Source organism: Dreissena polymorpha, chromosome 9, assembly GCF_020536995.1.
Source record: "Dreissena polymorpha isolate Duluth1 chromosome 9, UMN_Dpol_1.0, whole genome shotgun sequence".
In the NCBI taxonomy this organism is placed as follows: Eukaryota; Metazoa; Mollusca; class Bivalvia; order Myida; family Dreissenidae; genus Dreissena; species Dreissena polymorpha.
In genome coordinates this window covers 66,131,847-66,159,836 of record NC_068363.1, presented here as the reverse complement: position 1 = coordinate 66,159,836, position 27,990 = coordinate 66,131,847, and the positions used below count along the sequence as shown (strand labels likewise).

The following is a 27,990-nucleotide window of genomic DNA, read 5'->3' as shown; positions in this document are numbered from 1 at the left end:
GGAACAAGATCATACGATATATTATATGAAAGTCGACACTTGTTTTATAAATCTAAGAGAAAAGACAGATACCAAAATCTTGGGAATAGCTCCGCTATTAAGATTGCTAAAGACCGTGCTTTTTATCCTGCCCTTCTGTTTCAGCGTTTCCTGGTAGTGTCGAAATCTGGAGATCTTTCCTTTGAAGACATATTGTTGTATGAGTCCCAATCCTCCTGCCCTCTTTGAAGTCAAAAACATACTTCGTAAAGCAAACAAGCCTCAGATCATTCCGTAAATGAGAGATCAAGTTGTAAACGTATCAAGTGAGGCTGTCATGAACTGTATTCCTGAATCAGATTGTTACGTGTTTGATGGTGGATATTTGCTTCAAATGTTACCATGGAAAAATGGCTACACACACAATAGCCGAGTCTTATTTAGATTTCACGGACAAGCAACAGGTGTGTTCTATGGTTATAAAGACGGTCCTTCTATCAAAAAAATCACACACCAGAGACGAGGACAAAACGTGAACCCGAGTTTGAGTTTCAACAAAGAGAAGAATGATCATGCAAAAATGAGGACTTTTTTCTTGTGACAAAAGCAATGCAGGCATGATTTTTCTAATCTGCACTGCTCTGACTTAAACTTCACTAAAAGGGTAGGTACTTGTGTCACTAGATGATGCAGAAGTTGATATTGTAAAAGCTCACAGTGGAATGATCCCGTCCATAGCCCCACAACGTTAATCGGCGATGATACAGGCTGTGAATCAGGTGATAGTGGATAGCTGAATGTCATAAATGGGATTTTATGATGAATCATCTGCTTAGTGATATCAACAATTTAATCAAAGCGTTCGTTGTCTCCACAACTATGACGTTTAACATAAAAATCATAACCTTTGAGTCAAACGTTATGGACTTGTGATCCTTGACACTGTGGCGGTGTCTATTTTTAGGCCATGTTGGAATTATGTGCATCATGATAATTTAACACTATTTCTGATGATCTTAAAGTGTTCTCTGGTCCCCGAAACCTGGGTATAGATACCAAAAACATCACAATTGAGTGGATAGTTACATAGATATGATGATAAATAGGTTTGGGCGGACATCATGGCGGCCATCTTCAAAAAACAATTCCGGAGGTCCAATTGTGGTAAACTTTTGATATGTTATAAAGTACGTGCTATTCTACCAGGATCAGTGAAAATACATTTTGTAGCAATTTTTGGGGGGTTAAAGTGTATGTTGACCTGACTAAAAAAACATGTTTGAGTTCACAAAATTATAAAAACGGTGTGCAATTGTCGTGCCTAGTTCTCATTTTTGTTAACCTTGTTCATTGACTGTGCATTGACTCTTTCTATGACATTGATCACAAGTAAAACTGCTAATGCATTATTCAAAGGTTATTATTGAAACCCTGTCGTGTCAACAAACATTTGTTAAAGCGAGCTTATACGATTTTTATATGTGTTAAATTGTAATATATTGATAAAAAATATTACAATAACACAAAATAGGCAAGTAAAATGATACATTGAAGACGAATTTCATAAAATGCAGCTAAGACAAATTAGCGCCCCGAGCCGATTGTGACGAAGATATTTCGTACATATTTTCCTACAATAACCGATGCATTCGTCATTTTATTCGGATCGGAGTTAGTGTCGTGTGTCGTATGAATAGATATCGTGCAGGAAATTAAAATGATCCGTAAAACTAAATTTAGATTCGCATCGTACATGCATGATGTAGATGCTGGCGAATTCGACTGTACAGACGTTTTCGATTTCAGAATTAAATATCTGGCTTATTTCGCAATTTTCGACACGTGTTCTTATTTCAATTTGTATTGAAATATATGTATAATACGTTTTTTACACATTTTATATAATTCATAAATATTTGACAAAATCGTGCATACTCGCTTTATACACACAAATCATCATCATCATCATCATCGTCATCGTCGTCATCATCATCATCACCATCATCGTCGTCATCATCATTTTCTTCATCATTACCAGTAGTTCTTCGTCATTACCAGTAGCAGCAGCATCAGCATCAGCATTTTCATTATCATCATCAGCAGCAGCAGCATCAACATCAACATAACCATCATTATCATCATCATTAGTATCACCATCATCCCCACCATCATTCTATCTAGCGACCAAGCGCAAAACTTATTTTTTGATTTAGCGATAATTTTATTAAAAATGTTATTTAATCGTAAAAATATCGGGGGTTTTATCCAAAAGAACATAAAATTACAGGGGTGTCATTTGTCTGAATTTTTCCAGAATTTGGATTTGAGTCGTCCATGATCGATTTATAGATCATTGGAAATCCGATGAAGTTTTGATAAGGGGTCGGGGGCGCAGGGACGAATTCGTTCGAGTTCGCGATCGTTTTGGAACGAATAATGTTATAGCTGCCTCGGCATTCGGAAATTATCGCTCGGTACCGATTGTTCCTGGTTGTTTATTTATTGATTTTGTATTAGTCAGCGGCTGGCACGGACATAATCAGTAACCGACGCAACATCTTCGCTTATACCGAAAATATCTACAATTCTGCGAAATATTCCAAATACATGTATCCACCATATTGAAATTGTAAATGATTGATTAGCAAATTAAAGCACTGTTATAGCGTATTGTAAAACAATATGTTAACAAAATAATGTATTGATTGCTCTTTTGCTAGGTTACTGGTAATTGGTTTAAATTTTCTGCAGTCAAACGTTATGCATATTTCATGGCATGTGCAAAAGACGTATCTCAATATGTTTTCGGACATTAATTGATGATCGCATACGGTATGGTTCGTAGATTTCAATTTATTTTCGACGTTCTTTGTTACATTTTGTATAAGTGACAAATACACATGTTACGGTGTTACGGATGGACTTTATAATATTTCGCGTTGTACACACCAAGAATTAAACTAGAAAGACTTAAAAAGAACAATAAGCTGCAATTCGGGGGGATCTGCCTTGTTCACTTTTAGGGACTTACGGTCCCAGACTGCCTGATTAATTTTCCGGATTTCAAATTTGGGAGAATTGACATCCCTAAATTAAATAGTAATATCCGATATCTTGATCGCTAGTGTGCTCACTGAAGTATTATCTTTGACTGAAATTACTGTCAATAATGTTTTTTTGAGATTGAAACACGACTTCGAAGAACTTTGTGTTTTCTTTTTTATGCTTTTTTATTTCAAGAAACTTTGATCCGCCACAAACGCAACGATTGACCAAATGTCCCGGATTGTGGTCTCTCTAAAATGCTATGTTTCTACTATGGTAATATCTTCAACGAACTTCAAAAGTTTAAACTTTGGTTCGAGTTGATGTCATTCCATTCGTGAAGATAAATTGCTTTGCGCTCGTTTCCGATCATTTCCCGATACAAACGTGTCACCCGTTTACGATTACATAGGTCCGTTAAGAGCGTTCCAATGATCAACTTTAAAATCTGATAAAACGCGATGAAGTTGGTTAAGATCACCACAATCATTTGGCGACAAAACAAATATTTTAATAATGGTGCCAATCGAGATAGTGGGAACGTAGCATTTCATTTTGTCTGAAACGATCATCTCATTCGTGTTTCCGTAAGGTTGCTTTCGTATACGAGATGGTATATTACCATACAGTCATCAATATTTAAAGCTCTCCGTTACGATACAATAGTGGTACATTGTTTATCTTTTATATTCCTAGATTTCTTTTTGCTTTGATTACGTGAAATAAATTATAACGCCAAGTCTGCGAAACAGCACCAGAGCGGATGTCATCGAATAATGTTATGGCACGCTGTTATGGCACGCTTATGTTATGGCACTCTTGTTGTATTTTGTTTTCGAAAATTTAAACCTAATAGCTTGATGAGAACGTATGGTTTAGTGTTTAAATATATAATTGCATTTTCGCACAACAAAAATTAGTATGATTTCAATATCATGTAGATTTTGTCGTTTTTTTTCTGTGAATATGCTCTCGAAAAGGTCGCCAAATACGAACAACGAAAATTAATTGTACGCACAATACTGTACGGTAAATATTCTTCTTCTTCTTCTTCCAATACAGTACAGACAATTTTCGGCGTATACTCGTACTAGCGCAGTGCGGTGCAAGATGTGTCTATGTACAGTTGATGTGATTGAAATTTAAAATAAACAAAAAGACTAAAAAATTCTATGTATAGTGCAGGTAAAAACGCCAAGTACTGTTTTCTATCGGAGGGTCACTGGTAGCACTTCCGTCTTAAAGCTGTCGATGGTTGCGCAGCTGACTACTGACTGGGGAAGGCTGTTCCAGAGGCGAATGGTGTCTGGAAAGAATGATTTTTGATAACACTGGGTTTTAGCAAATGGTACCAGATAGTGGAGCCCATGACCTCTTGCGGAACTGATGGCAGTGAGGTTGGATGTAGGGACTTCAACAAGACCACTGACGATGCGGTACATCATGGCAACCTTTGCTTTGGCTCTGCGCTCTTGGAGATATGGCCACCCTAGTTGCTGGAGCATAGCAGTAACACTGCTGGTCCTTCTGTAGTCTGAGAAGACCATCCTTGCGGCTCGGCGTTGCACCATCTCAAGCTTCCAGATATTTGCACTGGTGAATGGATCCCAGATGATGCAGGAGTATTCAATAATTGGCCTCACAAGGGTTAAATAGCATAGCTCTTTGGTCTTTTGGGGGCATTGTTGGATGTTTCTTTGTAGGAATGATCTGGTATTGTTGGCGTTTCTTGTTATGATGTCAATGTGATGGTTCCAGCTGAGTGATTTTTGGAAGTTGAGGCCTAATATTTAGCTGTGTCCGCTTCTTCTAATATATGTCCATGGATGTTAAAGGGTTGTCTAATAGGTTTTTTCTTGTTGGTAATTTGGAGTATCTGGCACTTTTGAGGGTGAAACTCCATCAGCCAATCGTTCTCCCATCTCTGTAGGCCTTCAAGATCCTGTTGTAGGGCTCTGGCATCTTCATCTGTCTTGATGTGGCGGTAGAGGGCACAGTCGTCTGCAAACATTCTAGTGGTGGATTCTGGCGATACATATTCAGGTAGATCGTTTATAAACAGCAGGAACAGGAGAGGTCTTAGGACACTGCCCTGGGAGACTCCGGACTGTACAGGCGCATCTCCGGACTTGCTGCCATCTAGGATTACTCTCTGGCTCCGCTCTCCTAAGAAGCTGTTAATCCATTCCAGAAGGTTGTTTCTTATTCCGTAGAATTGGAGCTTTGTTAGAAGGCGTAGGTGGGGGACTTTATCGAAAGCTTTCGAAAAGTCCAATAGAATGACGTCGGTCTGGCCAGCGGCATCAATGTTGCGTGCAAGATCCTGGACTGTCTGGATTAGCTGGGTCTCACAGGATCTGCGTTTACGGAAACCATGTTGGGCGTCTGTAAGTATCTTGTTTTTGTACAGATGTTTCATGATTGAGCTTGTGACGATGTGTTCAAGTGCCTTGCATGCTATGGATGTTAGTGAGACAGGTCTGTAATTCTCTGCTTTACTGCGGTCCCCCTTCTTGTAAATTGGCACTACATTGGCGGTTTTCCAGTCATCAGGGATGGTTCCTTGGTCCAACGAGGCCTGGAAGAACAGTGTGAAGACTGGTGAGAGCTCAGTTGCTGGTTCTTTTAACAGTCTTGCTGGGAGGTGATCCGGTCCTGTTGCCTTGTGTGGGTTCAGTCCAGCAAAGATCTTGTGCACACCTTTCTCAGTGAGAGTTATATGCCCAACAGAGTCGTGTGGGCTTGGTCCCATGTCAGGGATTGTTGTGATGTCTTCATCCTTGTTGAAGACGGAAGAAAACTGCTCGTTTAGAATGTTAGCCTTTGTGTCGCTGTCTGAGTGTGTTATGCCCGTCTGGGCCTTCAATGGTGCTACTCCCTGGCTGTCAGTTTTCTTGCTTTTAATGAAACTGTAGAACTTTTTTGGGTTAGATGAGGAATCTGGGCTGATAATATCTGTTATGTATTGATTGTAGGCGTCTTTACAGGCAAGTTGGGATGTTTTCTTAAGTTCTTCATATCTTTTTTATGTTTTTAGAAGTTTTGCTTGATCTTGCTTTGACATATGCTCTTTTCTTTCTACGACTACGTTGTTTGATCTCTCTATTTACCCATGGCTGGCTAAACAGAGGGCTACTCATCTTCGAAGGCACACATTTGTCTAAAAGATCGGTGAAATGATCTTTTATGTCTTCCCACATTGTATTTATGTTGCTTAGGGTTGTGTATGTACCTTTGAAGTATTGCTGAAACTGGAGGCCTTTGTTTTGCAATGAGACAATGTCAGCTTTTTTCCATAGGTGGATACGTCTTTTCACTGGCTTTGATCTCTTGGCTGAGGCGCTAGAGACTATAAATACAATGTCATGGTCACCAAGTCCGGGCAGTGTGGTACTGCGTGTCGTCAGGGTTGGTCGATTGGTGAGGAAGACATCCAGAATGCTGTCTTTTCTTGTTGGTTGTGTGACTATCTGGTGAAGGTTGCAGTGTTCCACAAGATCGAGGATCCTATTGTTGATGCTGCCAGAATTCTGGTTTCTCTTCACTGTGTTTGTTACCAAGTCGATGTCAGGTAAATTCAGGTCACCTCCAATCCATAACACAGCATTTATGTGACGGTTCATGATGCCTTCAATGGTGGAGCATAGGTCTTCAGTATAGGTTTCATTGCTGTTGGGTGGTCTGTATATGGAGCCGATTATAAGTGTTTTGTTTTTATCTAGGGTAACTTTCGCAAAAATTTGTTCACTGTTTGGTCCTGTGTCAATCTTCTCATAGATCAAATCATTTTTCAGGCCAAGAAGGACACCAACATACCCATCTGTTCTGTCATTTCTTAGAATTTCATGGTTTGGAGGGAAAATTTCTGAACTATGTATGTTAGGGTTAAGCCATGTTTCAGTTCCAATGAAAAAAAAATGGACGATGAAGGGATAATAATAATTATGACAGTCGTTTTGGAGAGATATATAGGTATATAAAAATATAGCGATATCGTCAAGTAAAAAAAAACGCGCGGAGTTCAACTATTTCATACGGAATCCGGATAGCGCCATCTATAATCTCGCCCTTCTTTCATCAAGGGCGACACTAGACACACGAAGCGATAAGTGATATTTTTCTTCAGAGTCGCGGCAACGCACGATATTTTTCTTAACAGTCGCGGCGACGCACGATATTTTTCTTGACAGTCGCGGCGACGTACGATATATTTAACACGATATATCGCCCTTGTGTAGGTAGCCCAAATCCACTTTAAATACATTTATCCCCATACCTTTTTTTATCCGATATAACACAAATTAAGGTGTATAGGATTACATAATATAGTTCTGTGGGAACGTAAAATGCAAAACAAACCGACAACGACTATTGCTGTTTTTTTCCAAATATGTATATGTATACCATATGCCTACAGATATGCCTAAAAACAGCAATAGTCGTTGTCGGTTTGTTTTGCATTTCACGTCCCCACAGTGCGGTCTCGTGCATACATCTCGCTTGAATGTGCAATGTAAGTGGCGTGTAACCCGTGTTAAAACACGGAAATGTTATTGTTGTGGACAATTGAACAACAGTGAAATTCTATTAAAAAATAATTTGAAAATGAGTCAGATTGAATGGGCTATGTGGGCAAATGAACAGGCTGTTACAACTAGCTGTGGTAACTAAATCTTTAAAACTTTAGAATCTGTTTGCGAACTTTGGCTCTCTGCGATGAATTTCGGACAAGTGTTTCGGATAATAAAAAAACCGATGTTAAAAACTTAATAATTGTGAGTTGTTTAGATGAACATGGGATATGGTTGAAGTGCCTTATAGAATTTAAATTCAATAATATTAAATGTTTAGTAGGATGTTTCAGTCACAGGTACTTGAAAAAAAATTGGGGTTATATATATATATATATATATATATATATATATATATATATATATATATATATATATATATATATAAGGACCAAACAAAGTTTTCAAGTACCTGTGGTTTCAGTGTTGAAACTTGTTAACATGTCTGACCGAACATTTAAATACTGTATTCACAGTTTTCCTGACACTGCAGCAAATAAAGGCCAATGTTAAATATATTGCTCAATGAAACGCTTGTTTTTACAGAGATTAATGTTGTCTCTATTGTTCACTTCAGTGCTTCTGGCTGGAAGTGCCATCTCTATAGCAGGAATGTTCAAGTACTGGCAGATTGGAATTTATGGAGCGTATCCTATTTTATAATGTAACCAAGATTCAATACAAAATAAAGCTGTTATTTAAATTTATTCAGTGAACTTGAATGTTAAGGTTAATGAATTAAAAAAAAATAATGTAACATCAATGTTGAATGACAGTTGTTTAAAAAATGTTGTAAGCCTTTTGTGTTAATCAGTCTTCGAAATTAGCTTTGAAAAGTTACATGCCAGTCGGGCCAGTTACTTAAGAATTTTTACATGCCCAACATATTTTTACATGCCCAAACTTTTTTAACCAAAATTATAACAAATCACAACATTTTAACACTAACATGCTACACATAGTAAAGCAGAACATTTGTTTCAATAGTAGTGAATACAATTACATCTAATCAGTCACTAGAATTAAGACGGTCGATCGTTACACCAGTGCTCTTGAAAAGAGCGTTCTCTGGTGTCCTCGTACCATTTCTTGGCTTCCTTTTTCTCTAAATCATTGTCAATTTTCTATTTTGGAAGTGCTTTATCGGGCTTAGCCCCATCAACATACCTATGATACTGCATAGCCTCTATGTCGACAATGACATTTGTTTACATTGACAAAACGGAAGCGTATTACTTGATTGAAATGATCGATTCAAAAAGCATCTTCTCGATTAATGTCTAGAGAAACCGTCGATAAGAACCGAATGTGACCGAACTGCATCGGTCAAAAACAATAACGATGACGTGTGCAAGCAGGTGCGTGTTGTTAAATCAATCGGATTTCATTGTTTTACAACTTACGGCAAGGTATTTGTTCGCAAAATTGAAAAATAGATCTGCAAATATCAAGAACCGCTTACGATTTTTAACCAGGTTTTCCGAAGGAAAAAACTGGTTATTAGATTGGCGAATGCGGGCGGGCTGGCTGGCTGGCGGGCGGGCTGGTGGGCTGGCGGAATAAGCTTGTCCGGGCCATAACTATGTCGTTCATTGTCAGATTTTAAAATCATTTGGCACATTTGTTCACCATCATTGGACGGTGTGTCGCGCGAAATAATTACGTCGATATCTCCAAGGTCAAGGTCACACTTTGAGTTCAAAGGTCAAAAATGGCCATAAATGAGCTTGTCCGAGCCATAACTATGTCGTTCATCGTCAGATTTTAAAATCATTTGGCACATTTGTTCACCATCATTGGACGGTGTGTCGCGCGAAATAATTACGTCGATATCTCCAAGGTCAAGGTCACACTTTGAGTTCAAAGGTCAAAAATGGCCATAAATGAGCTTGTCCTGGCCATAACTATGTCATTCATTGTGAGATTTTAAAATCATTTGGCACATTTGTTCACCATCATGGGACGGTGTGTCCCACGAAAGAATCACGTCAATATCTCCAATGTCAAGGTCGCCACGACTTAAAATAGATTTAAAAAAAAAAACTTACAAAGGGGGTTAATTTTTTTTGGTCATTTCAAAAGTTCAGTTTGAGTTTTCTCCCTTTATCAGATTTTTTTTTCACAATGAAAACCTGGTTTTGTGACAATTTTGTCCCTTGTTTTTTTATAAACTGTCAATTGGCTTCAATAATTTACATGCCTGGCGGGCCACAAACATGAATTTTTGTATGTGCCCGTCAGTAATTTTACTCGCCACGGCGATCGGGCGTGTGCTAATTTCGAAGACTGGTTAATCATGTATTACCTGAGATAATTGAACTTCGTTTGTCGGTGTTCCAACACAACGGTGACATATTTAAATCTCCGTAGATGTTATATTAAGAAGTGTACCGATTTTGAGCTGAATAATTATGGTATGTGTTTGTGGTGTATATGCGTTACATAAACCGAATGCTTTTTCTTAACAAGCACAAAATTTGTCTAAATTCAATTTAAACTGGTAGTGTGTCCCAACATGTAATTAAAAAAAGAATTTTCAGAACAAAATATGGAAGGGTGCTAAAGATACACTGTAACTCCAATATAGTGCGGTCCGTTATAACGCTGTGTCCAATAAAACGCGGGGGGTGCTTGGATCCCATTTTTTCTCCAACCTTCCATTTCTGATTCAAGTCCATATTATGCAACTTCATGTATTTTCAGAAAATTCAAAGAAGCCAGCGATCACAGCTTGATTGCTTTATCCGTCCGTTTAACTGATTTTAATCGATTAGAGGTTATACGACAATCGACAGCTAATTGGTGTTAATCTGTTGTGTAATGTCAATAAAGGTGTGAAAACTCGCGAGTCCGTGTTTATTACATGTATTCCCTATCAGAGCAGTTCCGTGCGCTAATTTCAATAAGGCAAGTGCAAGCGGAATAATTATCAAATTAAAGTTATTTAAAACGATTACCTGTTTATGTTTTGTATTTATCGTGTATTGTATTTCATTGTATAAACTATGGCTGTGTAAGTGTGTTATAGTTTATTATATGCTTTACATGCTTGATAAATAAAAAGATCTTTGTGTATGTTTAATGTTTCAGTACGTATACGAAAAATAAATTAAAAAATCCTGGCGATTTATTTGATGTATTACATGCTAACGCAGTGTAATAGTTACAGAGATGCACTTAAACTTTTGCCGTTATCAGAAAGTCCACGGAAAGCATGTTTTTTACATGCTGTGTATGATGCAATAAAACATTTCTGTGTACATGTATCGTATTGCATTCAATCTAAATTTAAATTCGCTCGTCCAATGAAAGCTGTGTCCCATAATGCACTGTACTATTTTTTCTGAAAAATGGCGTAGGCATATGAATTTGTTTATGAAATTCGTAAACATATTTCTTGTCATAAATGTTTAACATTATTTTTTTCGTCAGTGATTTTGTAATTATATTGGATTATCGGATAAATGTGCACATTAGAAATGCGGTATGTATACTGTTATCGTTCAATTCGGTTTATATGCATGTATTTGCGGATGACAACACAGCATGACAATACACATGACCTATATTATAGGCTACTATACCTGTTTTTATAGCCCCCTTAAATAAATAAGCTCAAAACTCGTAACGCTGTCCGTTTATAACGCTGTTGCGTGGCTTGGAATTAAAGTTTTCGCTTTTCTTGGTTTGAATTGCAAATCCAGTAATATTAAACAACCATTGTGATGTATTTATTGATCACAGTAAGGCAATGTCCATTAATAAATTTAATTGTATAAAAAATATACCAACCAGATAAAATATTAGTACATGTGATTTATTATATAAATACTTTAACTAGTTCTTAAGAATCATTAGCCTTTTAATAGCTGCTCTGGAATGGCCACGCAGTAAGAGGAAGAAAGGAAGCACTGTGGAACGAAGGTACGCCTTAGTAACAACTTACAAGTACAATGCTGAAATAGTGTCACTATTGAGTTCAGGAATGGTATTCATTTATAAATATAAGGTTTTCATATTATTTAAAAGCTTTCATACTTGCATGCATGTTATCTATCCCTCAAGGCACCAACATCACTTTACTTAATGTTCATCTTGAAACGACCTTCTTTTGGATCTCAACTAACCCCAAATAACGTGTTTTTTATCAATAAGGCATGTTAAAAAGCTTCGATACTTGCTTTGATGTAATTTATTAGCATTTTCAATACACACATCACCTGACCTGGACCAACATTTCCAGGCAACAACTATCTCTAGTTGACATCACTTGTATACTTAGTATGGGATTGCATCTGGGGTCAATTGGGTAAAAGACAAGTGCTGAAACTTTGTGTTTAGCAATGATACATGCTGTTTAAGCGAGGGATTTGTGTGTAGGTAGCTTACAAGCTGACCTTTGTTGGGATTGCATTTGGGTCCAGTTAGGTACTATGCTCTAATTTTTCCTGTAGGTATCGTAACAGTTATATTTTGACCTTGCTTTCAAAATTAAATACATTCAGCTTAATTAATTTATTTGATAATAATAATTTGTATAACTTAAAAAATCTTATTTCTTGGCATGGTAAGTTTTTTTTTACCCCCGGATCGAATGATCGGGTGTATATTGTTTTTGGCCTGTCTGTCTGTCTATCTGTCTGTCATTCTGTCCCAAACCTTGAACCTTGCTTAAAGTTTGGTCATAACTTTTGCAATATTGAAGATAGCAACTTGATATTTGGCATGCATGTGTATCTCATGGACCTGCACATTTTGAGTGGTGAAAGGTCAAGGTCATCCTTCAAGGTCAAAGGTTAAAAAAAAGTGGCGCATTAGGGAGTATTGTGTTTCTTACAAACACATCTCTTGTTTACTATTTTTTTGTATATTAATAATGCTTATCCTTTACTATACTACCTGTATATAACGGATTTTCAACATTAAATATTCCTTTGTGGTCATTATAGTAGACGATTTACAGAAAAAGTACATCATACTAAAATGTATCAAAGCGATAGAATCTGTAAAATCTGTCTTGGGTCAGCTTTTGTTTTTCTTTTCTCCATTTTCTTTTAATTGATGGACATAATTTCTGTATGACATGCATACATATCATATGTTATTATATTGTTAGGTTTCAGCGTCCGTTTGCTCAGTTTGTCAACAAACTAGGAGTGTTAGGCAGGAACTACTTCTTCAGATTTCTTGTATACCTGTTGTAAGTACTTTACTTCCCTACAACAAAATATTGTTAAAACAATCACAAATTTACCAGATGTTTTTCGGCTTTTCAGCACCTACAATATGTAAAATAATATTTTGTTATTGAACCTGCATGGTCCATCCGTTTTTTAAAGCAAAATGTTGTTTTTCTATTCATATGTGTTAAGCGTTTATATTTTACGAAATTTTTTGTATTACAATTTAAAGTTTAAGATGGCAGCCTTTAATTAGCTGAATGCATTTGGCAGAAATGTTCAACAACTATGTACACACATTATTTGTTAGTTTGTTTGTATTCTGTTTGCCTGCTCTAATGTTTTGGGGTCAAAATCTGTCTAGCAACTGATAGTTTGTTGCCTATCCTTATACATGTGTAGCAGAGTGATATTGACTAGTAATTTTGAAAGCATTGTTTGCTGAACAAATATGTAAAAGACAGTTTATAATAAAACAATTATTTACAACAGTATCAGTAACTTTTCATTTACTCTTACATGCGTATAATGTAATACAACTTCAATGAATATTAGCTACTGAAAATTTGATTTGAAATTGAGATATTTACTGATATTTCCTCTAATTTCAGACTGTGTGTGCCCTGCTGTTTCACTCTGGCCACTTTGCTTGGAGGAATATGCATGATTCTTACAGGAGCAATATACTTCATTGTAGGTTACAACCTTTAATTACATAAAAATCTATTCATGGTCATCCTTAGTCATTATTATTTGTGCATGTTGTATACAAAGACAATGGTTCGCCTTTCAGTGGTTCAGTGGTCTCAAATACAATTTTCTAAATTAAATTCTAAATTAAAGCCACATTCAATGCTATTTTGCATAATTTACCTTTAATCTAAACTGATGAAATACAACACAGTTGAGTTCTTATAGTACATAAGTAGACTCACATGCATGAAATATAAGGCTTCTGTGATCTTCTTGTATCACATAAATATATGTTGTATATGTGATGATAAAGTCTAAGTCCTACTCCCTATTTACGCGAATCAAGGGCATTACAACCCATTGCATAAAATTTTGCTTTATATACCAGTAATCACTTTTTAGCACATTTTTATACAATTGGTTTTTGTAGAACACTATATATTTTTATATAACCTCATACAAAATGTAATTAACTAAAAAACATTGTTGAAGTGGGAAACCAACTTTATTTTTGCAATTTTTAAAAACCATTTTCATCTTTTGACACTATACATGAGCAAATACTAATAGTATGAAATTCATAGACTATAAGGATGAAGTTTGGTGAGCATGAGACATTGAAGCCTTTCTAAACCTTCCCACAAATTCCAGTATGTTTTGATCACAGGCTGCAATCAAGGGGGAGGAATGGATGGCATCTGGACAAGACACAAGTGACCAGAAAGCTGTCAACACCATACAGCCACCAAAGAAACCACCGCCACGACCCAGTGCCCAGGTGAGATGCATAGCAAGTATAACTAAGATTAGTGTTGTGTAAATGTTATTTTATAAAAACCCTATCACTTGGCTTGATAAGCGGGTTATTTTGTCATGCCAAAAACTAAGATTCAAAGTAAATACTTGACCTTGTATTCTGTATCTCTGTACAATCTCATCAAAACTCAAATCCGTCTTCCAGACAAGAACATTAATGGTTGTACTCTAGATTTACTGGTATGCGCAAAAATGTACATGAAATCAATTTCACAAAGAGTTTTTTCATTAATTACACAGTGTTTGTTTCTTTTTTCACCTGAAAATTGCAAAGCACTGTTAGTTATAATTTGAAGAGCAGAGAGTACTAAGTAGGTTGAAAACGTATACAAATGTGCACACATTTGGCAGATACATAATGTTTGGATCAGGTACATTGGAAGTTTACATTTACTCCTACATACTGTCATAAAAGTAGCTCATCTAGCTGTGCAGCAATAAAAATTCTTCATCTCAAACTTCTCAATTTCAAATATTGACCAATGGGAATGCTTGATACATTTATACATAAATTGACTCTTAAAGTGTTCTGGTAGTCATAGGGACCGGTGCATTGAAATCATAAATATGTGATTATCTCTGTTACAGAACAACATTGAAGAAAGGTCATTAGAGGGCGTTACTATGGAGATAGCGGAGGAGGGGGCAGGGGCCAGTAGGGCAGGGGCACGCCCAGTAAGGCCCCCACCGCGACCAAAAGGGGCTTCAGCCGATGTTATACACGATGTAGGAACTTAAAGAGTTACTTGGTGGAATGATTTGTAGCTGAGATTATTATACAAGTTGATGTATGTTTGTTAAGGCCTTTATGGGTTTAACATTTGCAGTCTTTAGGCCAGTTCATAAAAACATTGGCAAGTTATGCTCAGTAAATGTTGCAATTATATTTTAAATGTTTTATTTTACCAAATTTCTACATCCAAAGCATATTTTAATTTTTACATCTTTTTTTATGTCCCAGAATGGATGCATATAGGGATTGCATCGTCCTCCCATCTGTCTTTTTTTTCTGCTTTTTGTTAAGAGTATAGTATGGTTCCATGGGTCAACAATTGGTTTTGGGTCAGAACCATTTTTTTTAAATCTGTAACATTTTGGTAGGGGGGGGGGCTATCAGAATTCACATTATTTAATATGCAAAATAAAACTATATTTTAGTCATCAGTTTTCTTAAGCACATTACATATTTGACTGTCTGCTAATGCAGGTTTATAGATTGTTAATCTGTAAGCAGAAGTATTATTATTAATCAAATAATGACTAAAATACTGAAGCACCCAGCTATTTATTATGTCATTCCAAATGTATAATTTACTGACAAGGAGTGTAAAAGACACAGAACAAAATATAAATGAAACTTGATGGGTGTATGGATATCAATTAGGAGAATTTCAATGCATACAAACAATTACTGTACTCTACACTTTTTATGCCCCCGGATCGATAGATCGAGGGTGTATTGTTTTTGGCCTATCTGTCTGTCTTTCTTTCTGTCTGTCATTCTGTCCCAAAACTTTACTGTACAGTAAAGTTTTGCAATAACTTTTGAAATATTGAACATAGCAACTTGATATTTGGCATGCATGTGTATCTCATGGAGCTGCACATTTTGAGTGGTGAAAGGTCAAGGCCATCCTTCAAGGTCAAAGGTCAAAAAATTATGTCCCAAAACTTTACTGTACAGTAAAGTTTTGCAATAACTTTTGAAATATTGAACATAGCTACTTCATATTTGGCATGCATGTGTATCTCATGAAGCTGCACATTTTGAGTGGTGAAAGGTCAAGGTCATCCTTCAAGGTCAAAGGTAAAAAAAAAAGCGGCGCATTAGGGGGCATTGTGTTTCTGACAAACACATTTCTTGTTTTAGGATTATGTGATATCATTTATCAAGGTATTTGCACCCATCCATAAACTAAATTTATTTTGCAGGGAATATCAAATCAACAAATTTGATTGTTTGTTCTACTTTGTTGTTATCACAAAGCATCTACTGTTTTTCACATGATCTCATTATTAATGTTACATTTTAGATTTATTCATCCATGTTTGCAAGATGCGGTGTAACAATATTGTTTTCAACTATCTGTAAATAGATGTGGAATTACCTTTGTCATGCATTTTAACAGGGACCTATGCAAACATATATACTATAATTATGTTTGTTTAGTCCCTGGTTTTATTTGCGAAAAAGTTTTTTTTCAATGAATAAGTGTACAAGTATCGTTTATGTATGAATTGTTATTAGCTCATCTATTTTTTGAAAAAAAATTATGAGCTATTGTCATCACCTTGGCGTCGGCGTCTGCGTCGGCGTCGGCGTCCGGTTAAGTTTTGCGTTTAGGTTCACTTTTCTCAGAAAGTATCAATGCTATTGCATTCAAACTTGGTACACTTACTTACTATCATGAGGGGACTGGGCAGGCAAAGTTAGATAACTCTGGCGTGCATTTTGACTGAATTATGTGCCCTTTTTATACTTAGAAAATTGAAAATTTTGGTTAAGTTTTGCGTTTAGGTCCACTTTTTTCAGAAAGTATCAATGCTATTGCATTCAAACTTGGTACACTTACTTACTATCATGAGGGGACTGGGCACGCAAAGTTAGATTACTCTGGCGTGCATTTTGACAGAATTATGTGCCCTTTTTATACTTAGAAAATTGAAAATTTTTGTTAAGTTTTGTGTTAAGGTCCATTTTATTCCTTAAGTATCAATGCAACACTTACTAACTACCGTAAGGGGACTGTGCAGGCAAAGTTATGTAACTCTGACTGGCATTTGGACGGAATTATGGGCCCTTTATACTTAGAAAATTGAAAGTTTGGTTAAGTTTTGTGTTTTGGTCCACTTTACCCCTAAAGTATCATAGATATTGCTATCATACTTGGAACACTCGCAAACTATCATAAGGGTACAGTAAAAGGACAAGTTGCATAACTCTGGATGTCATTTTTACGGAATTATGGCCCTTTTTTGACTTAGTAACTTTGAATATATGGTTAAATTTTGTGTTTCGATCCACTTTACTTCTTAAGTATCAAGGCTATTGCTTTCAAACTTCAAATACTTTCATGCTATCATGATGTTACTGTACCTGGCAAGTTGAATTTTACCTTGACCTTTGAATGACCTTGACTCTCAAGGTCAAATTATTAAATTTCTCTAAAATTGCCATAACTTCTTTATTTATGATTAGATTTGATTGATACTTTGACAAAACTACTCTTACCTGACATACCACAATAGACTCCACCCAAACCATCGCCCGTGCCCCCCCCCCCCAACCCCCCCCCCCCCCCTATTTTTTTTTTTTTTTTAAGATCATCTCACAAATGACCACCACACCCTCACACTATACCCCCACCCACCCCACCCCCTCCCCAATTTTTTTTTTAAACGGTTAAAAAACAAAACTATTTATTTTGATTATTTTATGTTTGAAATACCGTCCAACCATCACACCCAAGAATCCCCCCCCCACCCCCCCCTCCCCCCACCCGAATCCCCCCCCCTATTTTTTTTTTTTTTTTGAAGATCATCTCACAAATTACCACCACACCCTCACACTATACCCCCCCCCACCTCACCCCCCCATTTTTTTTTGAAACGGTTAAAAAACACAAATATTTATTTTTATTATTTTATGTTTGAAATACCGTCCAACCATCGCACCCAAGAATCCCCCCCCACACCCCCTGATTTTTTTTTCCTTTTTTTCGCATTTTTGGAAGAAAATGTAATAAATGTCCACACCCCCACACAATGCACCGCTCTTCACTCCACCCCTCCCTCCTTTGTGATTGAAAATGAGAGTCCCTTCACCTTTAAAAAGAAAATAGATGAGCGGTCTGCACCCGCAAGGCGGTGCTCTTGTTTTGAGCATTTGTCTTGTATATAAAATAGGAAAATTAATGTGCATCTTAAAAACTATATTTATTGATAAAAAATGTATATCATTCATATATGAATGTTTTCTCATTGTATATAAATTATATATAGTTCTGTAAATGCTTTAAATACAACTGGAAAAGGTATTGTTAATATCGTCCTTTGATGTCTTTGTATGTGCAATATTATAGATCACATTATTATTTTATATATAATTGAGTGTAATCTGTCACACTTTGTATATTTTATTCGTTGCTTGCAACACACCATATTTATGCCACATGCTACTTTTGCATATTACTGCAGTTATATTTTATAATTTCTTAATTCATAAATATTTGCATATTTTGACGTGTTTGTTGTTGTTTGTCGCTTATTGAAACGCCACCGAAAGCCATGGGCGTAGTATATGTATATGCATTACCGGTATTCGTTTTTCCCATCTAGACCAAACTAGCATATCATGTGCATTTCCGTAAATCTTGTGATCGAAATGGGCGAGATCCGAAATTAAACACTCCTTCAACGGCTTTCGGTGAATACTTAAACAAAATGCATGTATTATTACGTGACATTGAGCTAACTAGCTTAAACTCCGTGGTGTTAAATCGAATCCGAAACCTTTCCGTTCAACACACACGCATATCCTAAAACAAAACCTATACGTAATGGTAACTACCTTCTGTGTACGAAACAACACAGTTGTTATAAAGGTTGGTTGTTGGACAATGTTGATGTACAGAACATAGGCAAGACAGCTATGCAGCTGCGCGCTCGTAACCACTTCTCAACTTGGTTGCAGTTCAGCCGGGATAAATAATGTACAATCCACGTGTGTTATGAATAATAGGATTTTCCAAAAGTCTTAGAAACCTTCTGTATTACACTAACACAAATATAAATGTTTATCGATAGATTTTCGAAATGTAAAACATAAAAGTGTACCGGTATTAGCAAAGGCATGAAATGAACAATAGCGCAGAGTTTGTTATCCATTTGTCTAAAAAATCAGACGTTAACAATGCTCTGTTTTCTACGTAGTGCACGTATTAAAAAAGCCCCTGGGGAAAATACTAAGGACATTTATTAAATAAATGGAGCTCAATTAAGTAGAGCCTGAGTTCCAGATAAGAGTTTAACGTAAATAGTCACTGCATGACACATCCCTAACTCGGTTTATCTGCTATCTGTAAATGATCATTGAAATCCCTAGTCTACGATGACAAATGTACGCATCGAAATGCGACAAACATGCTATGCCGTTTGTTTGAAATAAAGAAGTATGTCCTTGACGTAGACATAATTGATTTTTGTTTCGAGTTTTTGGAAGAAAAAGCGTAAGATGTTTAAAAATGCCATGACAAATGTCTGTTTAATACCGGGACTTATTTTTTAAATGGTGTGTTTAGCGCGATTTCGTTGCGCATTTTACAGCTGCGTCATTTAATTATGTAAAGAGACTGTATGGCAGCAAAAAGGGCTTTACAGGGCATTACTTTAATGTGAGTTTGATCTATTTTTTTAGATTTCATTTTTCAAACTCATCGGTATTATTTTGCCATTTTTTTCCAAATATTGTATTGTGTACATGTATTCTGTTTCGTTATTTTTTTTTTACACAAGGCTTTATAACTTCATTTCTATAAAACAATAAATTGTTCAAACGAACCTACGGGTTTATCGGCTATTGGTCCTTTAAATTAAGATAAGCACAACCAGGTCAAATCTTCTAACCTTTACATATGCGCATGACAACTGCATGGTCAGAAACAAGCATGCCTCAACATTTAAAGAATTAACGCAGACAATTTCAAAAGGTGAAGACTCGTAAGCTCAATTTCTTTTATTTGGATCAGTCATCGTCCAGCGTATAGATTTATAGGACTACTTCGCTAAAACGCTGGGAGGACTTTTGCCATTGCCACAGGGATATTTGTGAGAAAATATTTCAGACCACGTAAGTGGCCATCTCTGTAACCAGTTTTCTTTCGTCCGCGTGTCCAGTTATGATTCATCTGACGTTTCTAATGTTGTGCTGATCAAACGCACATGGGTCCATCCATATGTCAAATTGTGTTACAGCTTTTGCATTCAGTCTGGTGTCCAATTTTGTATTGTACCTCGTTTTTTCTTTTATTTACACAAGTGACCAGAAAGCTGTCAACACCATACAGCCACCAAAGAAACCACCGCCACGACCCAGTGCCCAGGTGAGATGCATAGCAAGTATAACTAAGATTAGCGTTGTGTAAATGTTATTTTATAAAAACCCTATCACTTGGCTTGATAAGCGGGTTATTTTGTCATGCCAAAAACAAACATTCAAAGTAAATACTTGACCTTGTATTCTGTATCTCTGAACAATCTCATCAAAACTCAAATCAGTCTTCCAGACAAGAACATTAATGGTTGTACTCTAGATGTACTGGAATGCGCAAAAATGTACATGAAATCAATTTCACAAAGAGTTTTTTCATTAATTAAACAGTGTTTGTTTCTTTTTCCACCTGAAACATGCAAAGCACTGTTATAATTTGAAGAGCAGAGAGTACTAAGTAGGTTGAAAACGTCTAAAAATGTGCACACATTTGGCAGATACATAATGTTTTGATCAGGTACATTTTAAGTTTACATTTACTCCTTCATACTGTCATAAAAGTAGCTCATCTAGCTGTGCTGCAATAAAAATTCTTCATTTCAAACTTCTTCTCAATTTCAAATTTTGACCAATCGGAATGCTTGATACATTTATACTTAAGGCATTGATATTGATTGGTTGAAGGCTTAAGATTGATACATAAATTGACTCTTAATGTGTTCTGGTAGTCATAGGGACCGGTGCATTGAAATGATAAGTATGTGATTATCTCTGTTTCAGAACGACATTGAAGAAAGGTCATTAGAGGGTGTTACTATGGAGATAGCCGAGGAGGGAGCAGGGGCCAGTAGGGCAGGGGCACGCCCAGTAAGGCCCCCACCGCGACCAAAAGGGGCCTCAGCCGATGTTATACACGATGTAGGAACTTAAAGAGTTACTTGGTGGAATGATTTTTAGCTGAGATTATTATACAAGTTGATGAATGTTTGTTAAGGCCTTTATGGGTTTACCATTTGCAGTGTTTAGGCCAGTTCAAAAAAACATTGGCAAGTTATGCTCAGTAAATGTTGCAATTATATTTTAAATGTTTTATTTTACCAAATTTCTACATCTAAAGCATATTTTTTTTAATCTTAACATCTTTTTTATGTCTTAGAATGGATGCATATAGGAATTGCATCGTCCTCCCATCTGTCATTTTTTTGCTTTTTGTTAAGAGTATAGTATGGTTCCATGGGTCAACAATTGGTTTTGGGTCAGAACCATTTTTTTTAAATCTGTAACATTTTGGTAGGGGGGGGGGGCTATCAGAATTCACATTATTTAATATGCAAAATAAAACTATATTTTAGTCATCAGTTTTCTTAAGCACATTACATATTTGACTGTCTGCTAATGCAGGTTTATAGATTGTTAATCTGTAAGCAGAAGTATTATTATTAATCAAATAATGACTAAAATACTGAAGCACCCAGCTATTTATTATGTCATTCCACATGTATTATTTACTGACAAGGAGTGTAAAAGACACAGAACAAAATATAAATGAAACTTGATGGGTGTATGGATATTAATTAGGAGAATTTCAATGCATACAAACAATTACTGTACTCTACACTTTTTATGCCCCCGGATCGATAGATCGAGGGTATATTGTTTTTTGCCTATCTGTCTTTCTTTCTGTCTGTCATTCTGTCCCAAAACTTTATTGTACAGTAAAGTTTTGCAATAACTTTTGAAATATTGAACATAGCGCTTTGATATTTGGCATGCATGTGTATCTCATGGAGCTGCACATTTTGAGTGGTGAAAGGTCAAGGCCATCCTTCAAGGTCAAAGGTAAAAAAAATTATGTCCCAAAACTTTACTGTACAGTATAGTTTTGCAATAACTTTTTTAAATATTGAACATAGCTACTTCATATTTGGCATGCATGTGTATCTCATTGAGCTGCACATTTTGAGGGGTAAAAGGTCAAGGTCATCCTTCAAGGTCAAAGGTAAAAAAAAGCGGCGCATTAGGGGGCATTGTGTTTCTGACAAACACATTTATTGTTTTAGGATTATGTGATATCATTTATCAAGGTATTTGCACCCGTCCATAAACTAAATTTATTTTGCAGGGAATATCAATTCAACTAATTTGATTGTTTGTTCTACTTTGTTGTTATCACAAAGCATCTTCTGTTTTTCACATGATCTCATTATTAATGTTACATTTTAGATTTATTCATCCATGTTTGCAAGATGCGGTGTAACAATATTGTTTTCAACTATCTGTAAATAGATGTGGAATTACCTTTGTCATGCATTTTAACAGGGACCTATGCAAACATATATACTATATGTTTGTTTAGTCCCTGGTTTTATTTGCGAAAAAGTTTTATTCTCAATGAATAAGTGTACAAGTATCGTTTATGTATGAATTGTTATTTTGAGCATTTGTCTTGTATATAAAAGAGGAAAATTAATGTGCATCTTAAAAACTATATTTATTGATAAAAAATGTATATCATTCATATATGAATGTATTCTCATTGTATATAAATTATATATAGTTCTGTAAATGCTTTAAATACAACTGGAAAAGGTATTGTTAATATCGTCCTTTGATGTCTTTGTATGTGCAATATTATAAATCACATTATTATTTTATATATAATTGAGTGTAATCTGTCACACTTTGTATATTTTATTCGTTGCTGGCAACACACCATATTTATGCCACATGCTACTTTTGCATATTACTGCAGTTATATTTTATAATTTCTTAAATCATAATTATTTGCATATTTTGACGTGTTTGTTGTTGTTTGTCGCTTATTGAAACGCCACCGAAAGCCATGGGCGTAGTATATGTATATGCATTACCGGTTTTCGTTTTTCCCATCTAGACCAAACTAGCATATCATGTGCATTTCCGTAAATCTTGTGATCGAAATGGGCGAGATCCGGAATTAAACACTCCTTCAACGGCTTTCGGTGAATACTAAAACAAAATGCATGTATTATTACGTGACATTGAGCTAACTAACTTAAACTCCATGGTGTTAAATCGAATCCGAAACCTTTCCGTTCAACACACACGCATATCCTAAAACAAAACCTATAGGTAATGGTAACTACCTTCTGTGTACGAAACAACACAGTTGTTATAAAGGTTGGTTGTTGCACAATGTTGATGTACAGAACATAGGCAAGACAGCTATGCAGCTGCGCGCTTGTAACCACTTCTCAACTTGGTTGCAGTTCTGCCGGGATAAATAATGTACAATCCACGTGTGTTATGAATAATAGGATTTTCCAAAAGTCTTAGAAACCTTCTGTATTACACTAACACAAATATAAATGTTTATCGATAGATTTTCGAAATGTAAAACATAAAAGTGTACCGGTATTAGCAAAGGGATGAAATGAACAATAGCGCAGAGTTTGTTATCCATTTGTCTAAAAAATCAGACGTTAACAATGCTCTGTTTTCTACGTAGTGCACATATTAAAAAAGCCCCTGGGGAAAATACTAAGGACATTTATTAAATAAATGAAGCTCAATTAAGTAGAGCCTGAGTTCCAGATAAGAGTTTAACGTAAATAGTCACTGCATGACACATCCCTAACTCGGTTTATCTGCTATCTGTAAATGATCATTGAAATCCCTAGTCTACGATGACAAATGTACGCATCGAAATGCGACAAACATGCTATGCCGTTTGTTTGAATTAAAGAATTATGTCCTTGACGTAGACATAATTGAGTTTTGTTTCGAGTTTTTGGAAGAAAAAGCGTAAGATGTTTAAAAATGCCATGACAAATGTATGTTTAATACCGGGACTTATTTTTTAAATGGTGTGTTTAGCGCGATTTCGTTGCGCATTTTACAGCTGCGTCATTTAATTATGTAAAGAGACTGTATGGCAGCAAAAAGGGCTTTACAGGGCATTACTTTAATGTGAGTTTGATCTATTTTTTTAGATTTCATTTTTCAAACTCACCGGTATTATTTTGCCATTTTTTTCCAAATATTGTTTTGTGTACATGTATTCTGTTTCGTTATTTTTTACACAAGGCTTTATAACTTCATTTCTATAAAACAATAAATTGTTCAAACGAACCTACGGGTTTATCGGCTATTGGTCCTTTAAATTAAGATAAGCACAATCAGGTCAAATCTTCTAACCTTTACATATGCGCATGACAACTGCATGGTCAGAAACAAGCATGCCTCAACATTTAAAGAATTAACGCAGACAATTTCAAAAGGTGAAGACTCGTAAGCTCAATTTCTTTTATTTGGATCAGTCATCGTCCAGCGTATAGATTTATAGGACTACTTCGCTAAAACGCTGGGAGGACTTTTGCCATTGCCACAGGGATATTTGTGAGAAAATATTTCAGACCACGTAAGTGGCCATCTCTGTAACCAGTTTTCTGTCGTCCGCGTGTCCAGTTATGATTCACCTGACGTTTCTAATGTTGTGCTGATCAAACGCACATGGGTCCATCCATATGTCAAATTGTGTTACAGCTTTTGCATTCAGTCTGGTGTCCAATTTTGTATTGTACCTCGTTTTTTCTTTTATTTTCAACTGTATGTCCAGTTTGTATCCACGAGAGTGTGCAGTTTTTTTTCTTTTTACCTTTGGTGTGTATGTCTATGATATAATTTATGATTTCATCTGCGTGTCCTGTTATGTGTTCATGAGCGTGTCGATTTTTTTTTGCGTCCGCGATGTCCAATATGATCGAGGTCAAATTAGTGTCCAACGTTTTGGTTCATATGTGAGTAACGTTTTGTATTCACCGAGATGTTCTGCTGCAAGTTCGGTTTTGTATTTATCTGCATGTGACAAGGTGTCTGTTGGTATGCATGTCGGGATTTGTGTCCGTTCGTGAGAGCAGTTTTGTGTTCATCTGCATGTCTATTTTTGTGATTGATTTTCTATTTTAGTGTTAATTGTCCTATCCAGTTTGGTGTGGATAACTTTATTCTTATTTACATGTGCACAAGCGATCAATATATATGTACCGGTAATTGGTATAAGCATACTCAATAGGTATTTTAATTTATTATAGATCTATTTTTGTATTGGGTTCGCTTGACCACGTGTCTATACAGGTTAAAAGCACACATGCACGTATTTTCGTTCATTTGTAACTTTACTATAAAATGATATCATGCCAGTTAAATGCAATACAGGATTGTTCAATTATCAGGTCTCATTAAGCAATACACACTGCAATCTGAATGTGGGATTAGTTTTCTGATCAATACATCCCCATCAGCTTCCGGTGTTGCGAAAGGTTGCACAAGCAACGCTTGGAACCCGTTCATTTAAAGCATCTCCTGGATAGGGCAGAAGATTCCTGGCCTTTGATACAGACCGGCATACGTTTTAGGTTTCGAATCACATTGATGGATCCTACAGACTGCTCTAATGCCATTCAGAACCTGGTGTACTTAGACGTAGCCATTCCTTTAAAAAAAATGAAATGATCTGCGCTCTGTGAAAAGGGTGTTTAATGCATGTGCGTAAAGTGTCGTCCCAGATTATCCTGTGCAATCCGCACAGACCAATCAGGGACGAAACTTTCCACCTTGATTTTAGCTAAGAAGAGACTTTCATGAAACGGAAAATATTACAGCGGAAAGTGTCGTCCCTGATTAGCCTGTGCGGACTGCACATGCTTATCTGGGACGACACTACGCACATGCATGAAACCCCTTTTCCACAGAGCCCGGCTAAAATACATGTACATCGTTGGCACCATTAATGACTGAACATATCCGTATTCTCGTCACAGTCGCTGCAGATTTTCGTTAACTCTCGATAAAGGCCTGGATCTACAAGCTGGCCTCGACGTGCAATTCTCACAGCTTTGTGGCTTGGGTAAAGTTTGTTTTGTTAAAGCACTGAATGAACTATGACAATACAATTTCGATTGTTGTACAAGTATAGCTATGCGTGTCAAGCACCGGTTTATGTTATTAACTTATTATTAAAATAAAGGTAAACACGAATGTAAAAAAAAATGCACACATTCGTAAATAATTGCCTACTAAAATACTCATTTTTATGCTACAAAAAAAATGCGACGAACTGTTATCATAACCTCGACCACGATGAGTGTACATTAAACCCATGCCCTTTCCAGTGAAGTCGACTCGTCCACGAGCATAATTGGCATTAGTCCCGTTGTAAGAGCTTCAGTCACGACTCATCAGGGCCCGCATCTGATTAAAGGTCGAATGCTACAGACTGACATGGGCTCTTGCAACACGAAACGATCCCGGATACACGCGACAGCACATGCGTTATGCTCACTTATGACGTGGGTCAGGGTTTCATCCAGTAAATTAAATCTCGTGACGTTTTCACAAAAGCCTGCAAAACCGTATGGGAAATGAAACCAAAAACAAATTAATAACATGTCTCATCGGAACGATCGTCAACTGGAAGAACATCCATTACACTCGATACCAGCGTACTACACGTGCAATTACGCAGGTGAATTACGTGGGATAGTGCAAGATACAAACCCGGAGACGGGTTCCGGAAAGGACCTTCGGTCTTTTTTGTCCATTAATATTAAGAACCTATATACTTCTTTGCATTCGTATTGACGTCACATGCGAATGACGATTAATTTAAGTCATTTCACACCATCAAAAATATATACTACTTTGGAAAAAAACAACATTACTACATAATTGAAAGGCACACATACAAACAAACAAGCTTTCAAAACGGGTTTTGTATTTAGTCGCCAATTTATTTTCAGAGCGAGGTTGTAGCTGATTTTATTTGGGTGCCATGTTTTCTTATTTATTGTCAAGAATAATTGCATAGAAAAAGATTTAATCCCATATGATTTTTATCACCGTCATAATCCGAAGTCCTAAATTTGACAAAGAGGCAAATTTAAAATAAACTGCAAAACATATAAGCCAACAAAATATATTAAACAAACGAACTAGAGTCGCTTGCAAGTTACGGGTTTACACATCGAATGTTGAAAATATAAGAGTTAATTGTGGTGTGTCTATATCCTGGTGGATGAAATAAAATCATTTGTATTATTATACTAAAATCACATGCATGGAATAGTTGTGTATACCATATCGAATAAACATATATTGTTGCATTAAGCTAGAAAGATGTAACCAGTTTGTAATGTTTATGCAAGAACTCAAGCCTAAAAAAAATCTAGTGCTCTCGCGGAAAGTGCATATCCCAAATATGAACATTTGAGCATTAAATGCCATGAGTAATATAACCGCCATTCTTCTAATGTACAGCCATATCTATAAATAAGCACGGACGAGATAATAATTTACCACAGACTGGTCGGTTGGTATGAATTACAGTAGTTTGCAAAAGGTATCTAGGTTAATAATTACCAAAACAAATATATTTCAGGTGTTTCGCTGTCTCGCCTTTTCATATATTCGTTTTTAATTTTTTATTGTTTGCATGAAAACTGGAATGAATTATTGTATTATGAGACAACGTGTAAAAAGCAACACAACAAATATCGTAAATAAAGCTACAAGTCGTTTGTGGCTACTTTTTACGGAATTCCATTAGGGCCATCGTGGTTAAACATTAAATCCAGAGGGCGACAATGCGATCTTGCGACAGTACGATGTCGACAATGCGATAGTACGCTGGCAACAATGCGATTGTACGATGGCGACAATGCGTTAGTGCGATGGCGAC

General features: G+C 36.2%; 1 protein-coding gene across 5 annotated transcripts; it reads left to right on the top strand.

The window, feature by feature from the left end:
* The first annotated feature begins 7,547 nt into the window (after positions 1 to 7,547).
* On the top strand, positions 7,548 to 23,070 carry LOC127844488 (cytochrome b-245 light chain-like). Of its 5 annotated transcripts, none has more exons than XR_008032759.1 (8): positions 7,556 to 7,687; positions 8,173 to 8,242; positions 11,445 to 11,519; positions 12,712 to 12,795; positions 13,387 to 13,468; positions 14,136 to 14,246; positions 14,873 to 15,907; positions 22,247 to 23,070. XR_008032759.1 is itself a non-coding variant. In XM_052374756.1 (7 exons), exons 2-7 carry the CDS (start codon positions 8,121 to 8,123, stop codon positions 15,020 to 15,022), a joined length of 624 nt encoding a protein of 207 aa, XP_052230716.1. In that variant the 5' UTR covers positions 7,548 to 7,687; positions 8,072 to 8,120; the 3' UTR covers positions 15,023 to 15,033. The 5 variants fall into 5 exon arrangements, 3 of the variants coding, with proteins under 3 accessions (XP_052230716.1, XP_052230715.1, XP_052230717.1); XR_008032758.1 differs by having other exon boundaries at positions 14,873 to 16,091; positions 22,273 to 23,070; XM_052374756.1 differs by lacking the exon at positions 22,247 to 23,070 and having other exon boundaries at positions 7,548 to 7,687; positions 8,072 to 8,242; positions 14,873 to 15,033.
* The last annotated feature ends 4,920 nt before the right edge of the window (positions 23,071 to 27,990 follow it).

Excerpts from the sequence above, each read along its gene's own strand:
- LOC127844488 (XM_052374755.1), top strand. The coding sequence starts at position 7,630 with ATGAGTCAGATTGAATGGGCTATGTGGGCAAATGAACAGGCTGTTACA. Across the intron at positions 11,520-12,711 it reads GGAAGCACTGTGGAACGAAG|GTTTCAGCGTCCGTTTGCTC; the intron begins GTACGCCTTAGT and ends TTATATTGTTAG. Across the intron at positions 12,796-13,386 it reads AGATTTCTTGTATACCTGTT|ACTGTGTGTGCCCTGCTGTT; the intron begins GTAAGTACTTTA and ends CTCTAATTTCAG.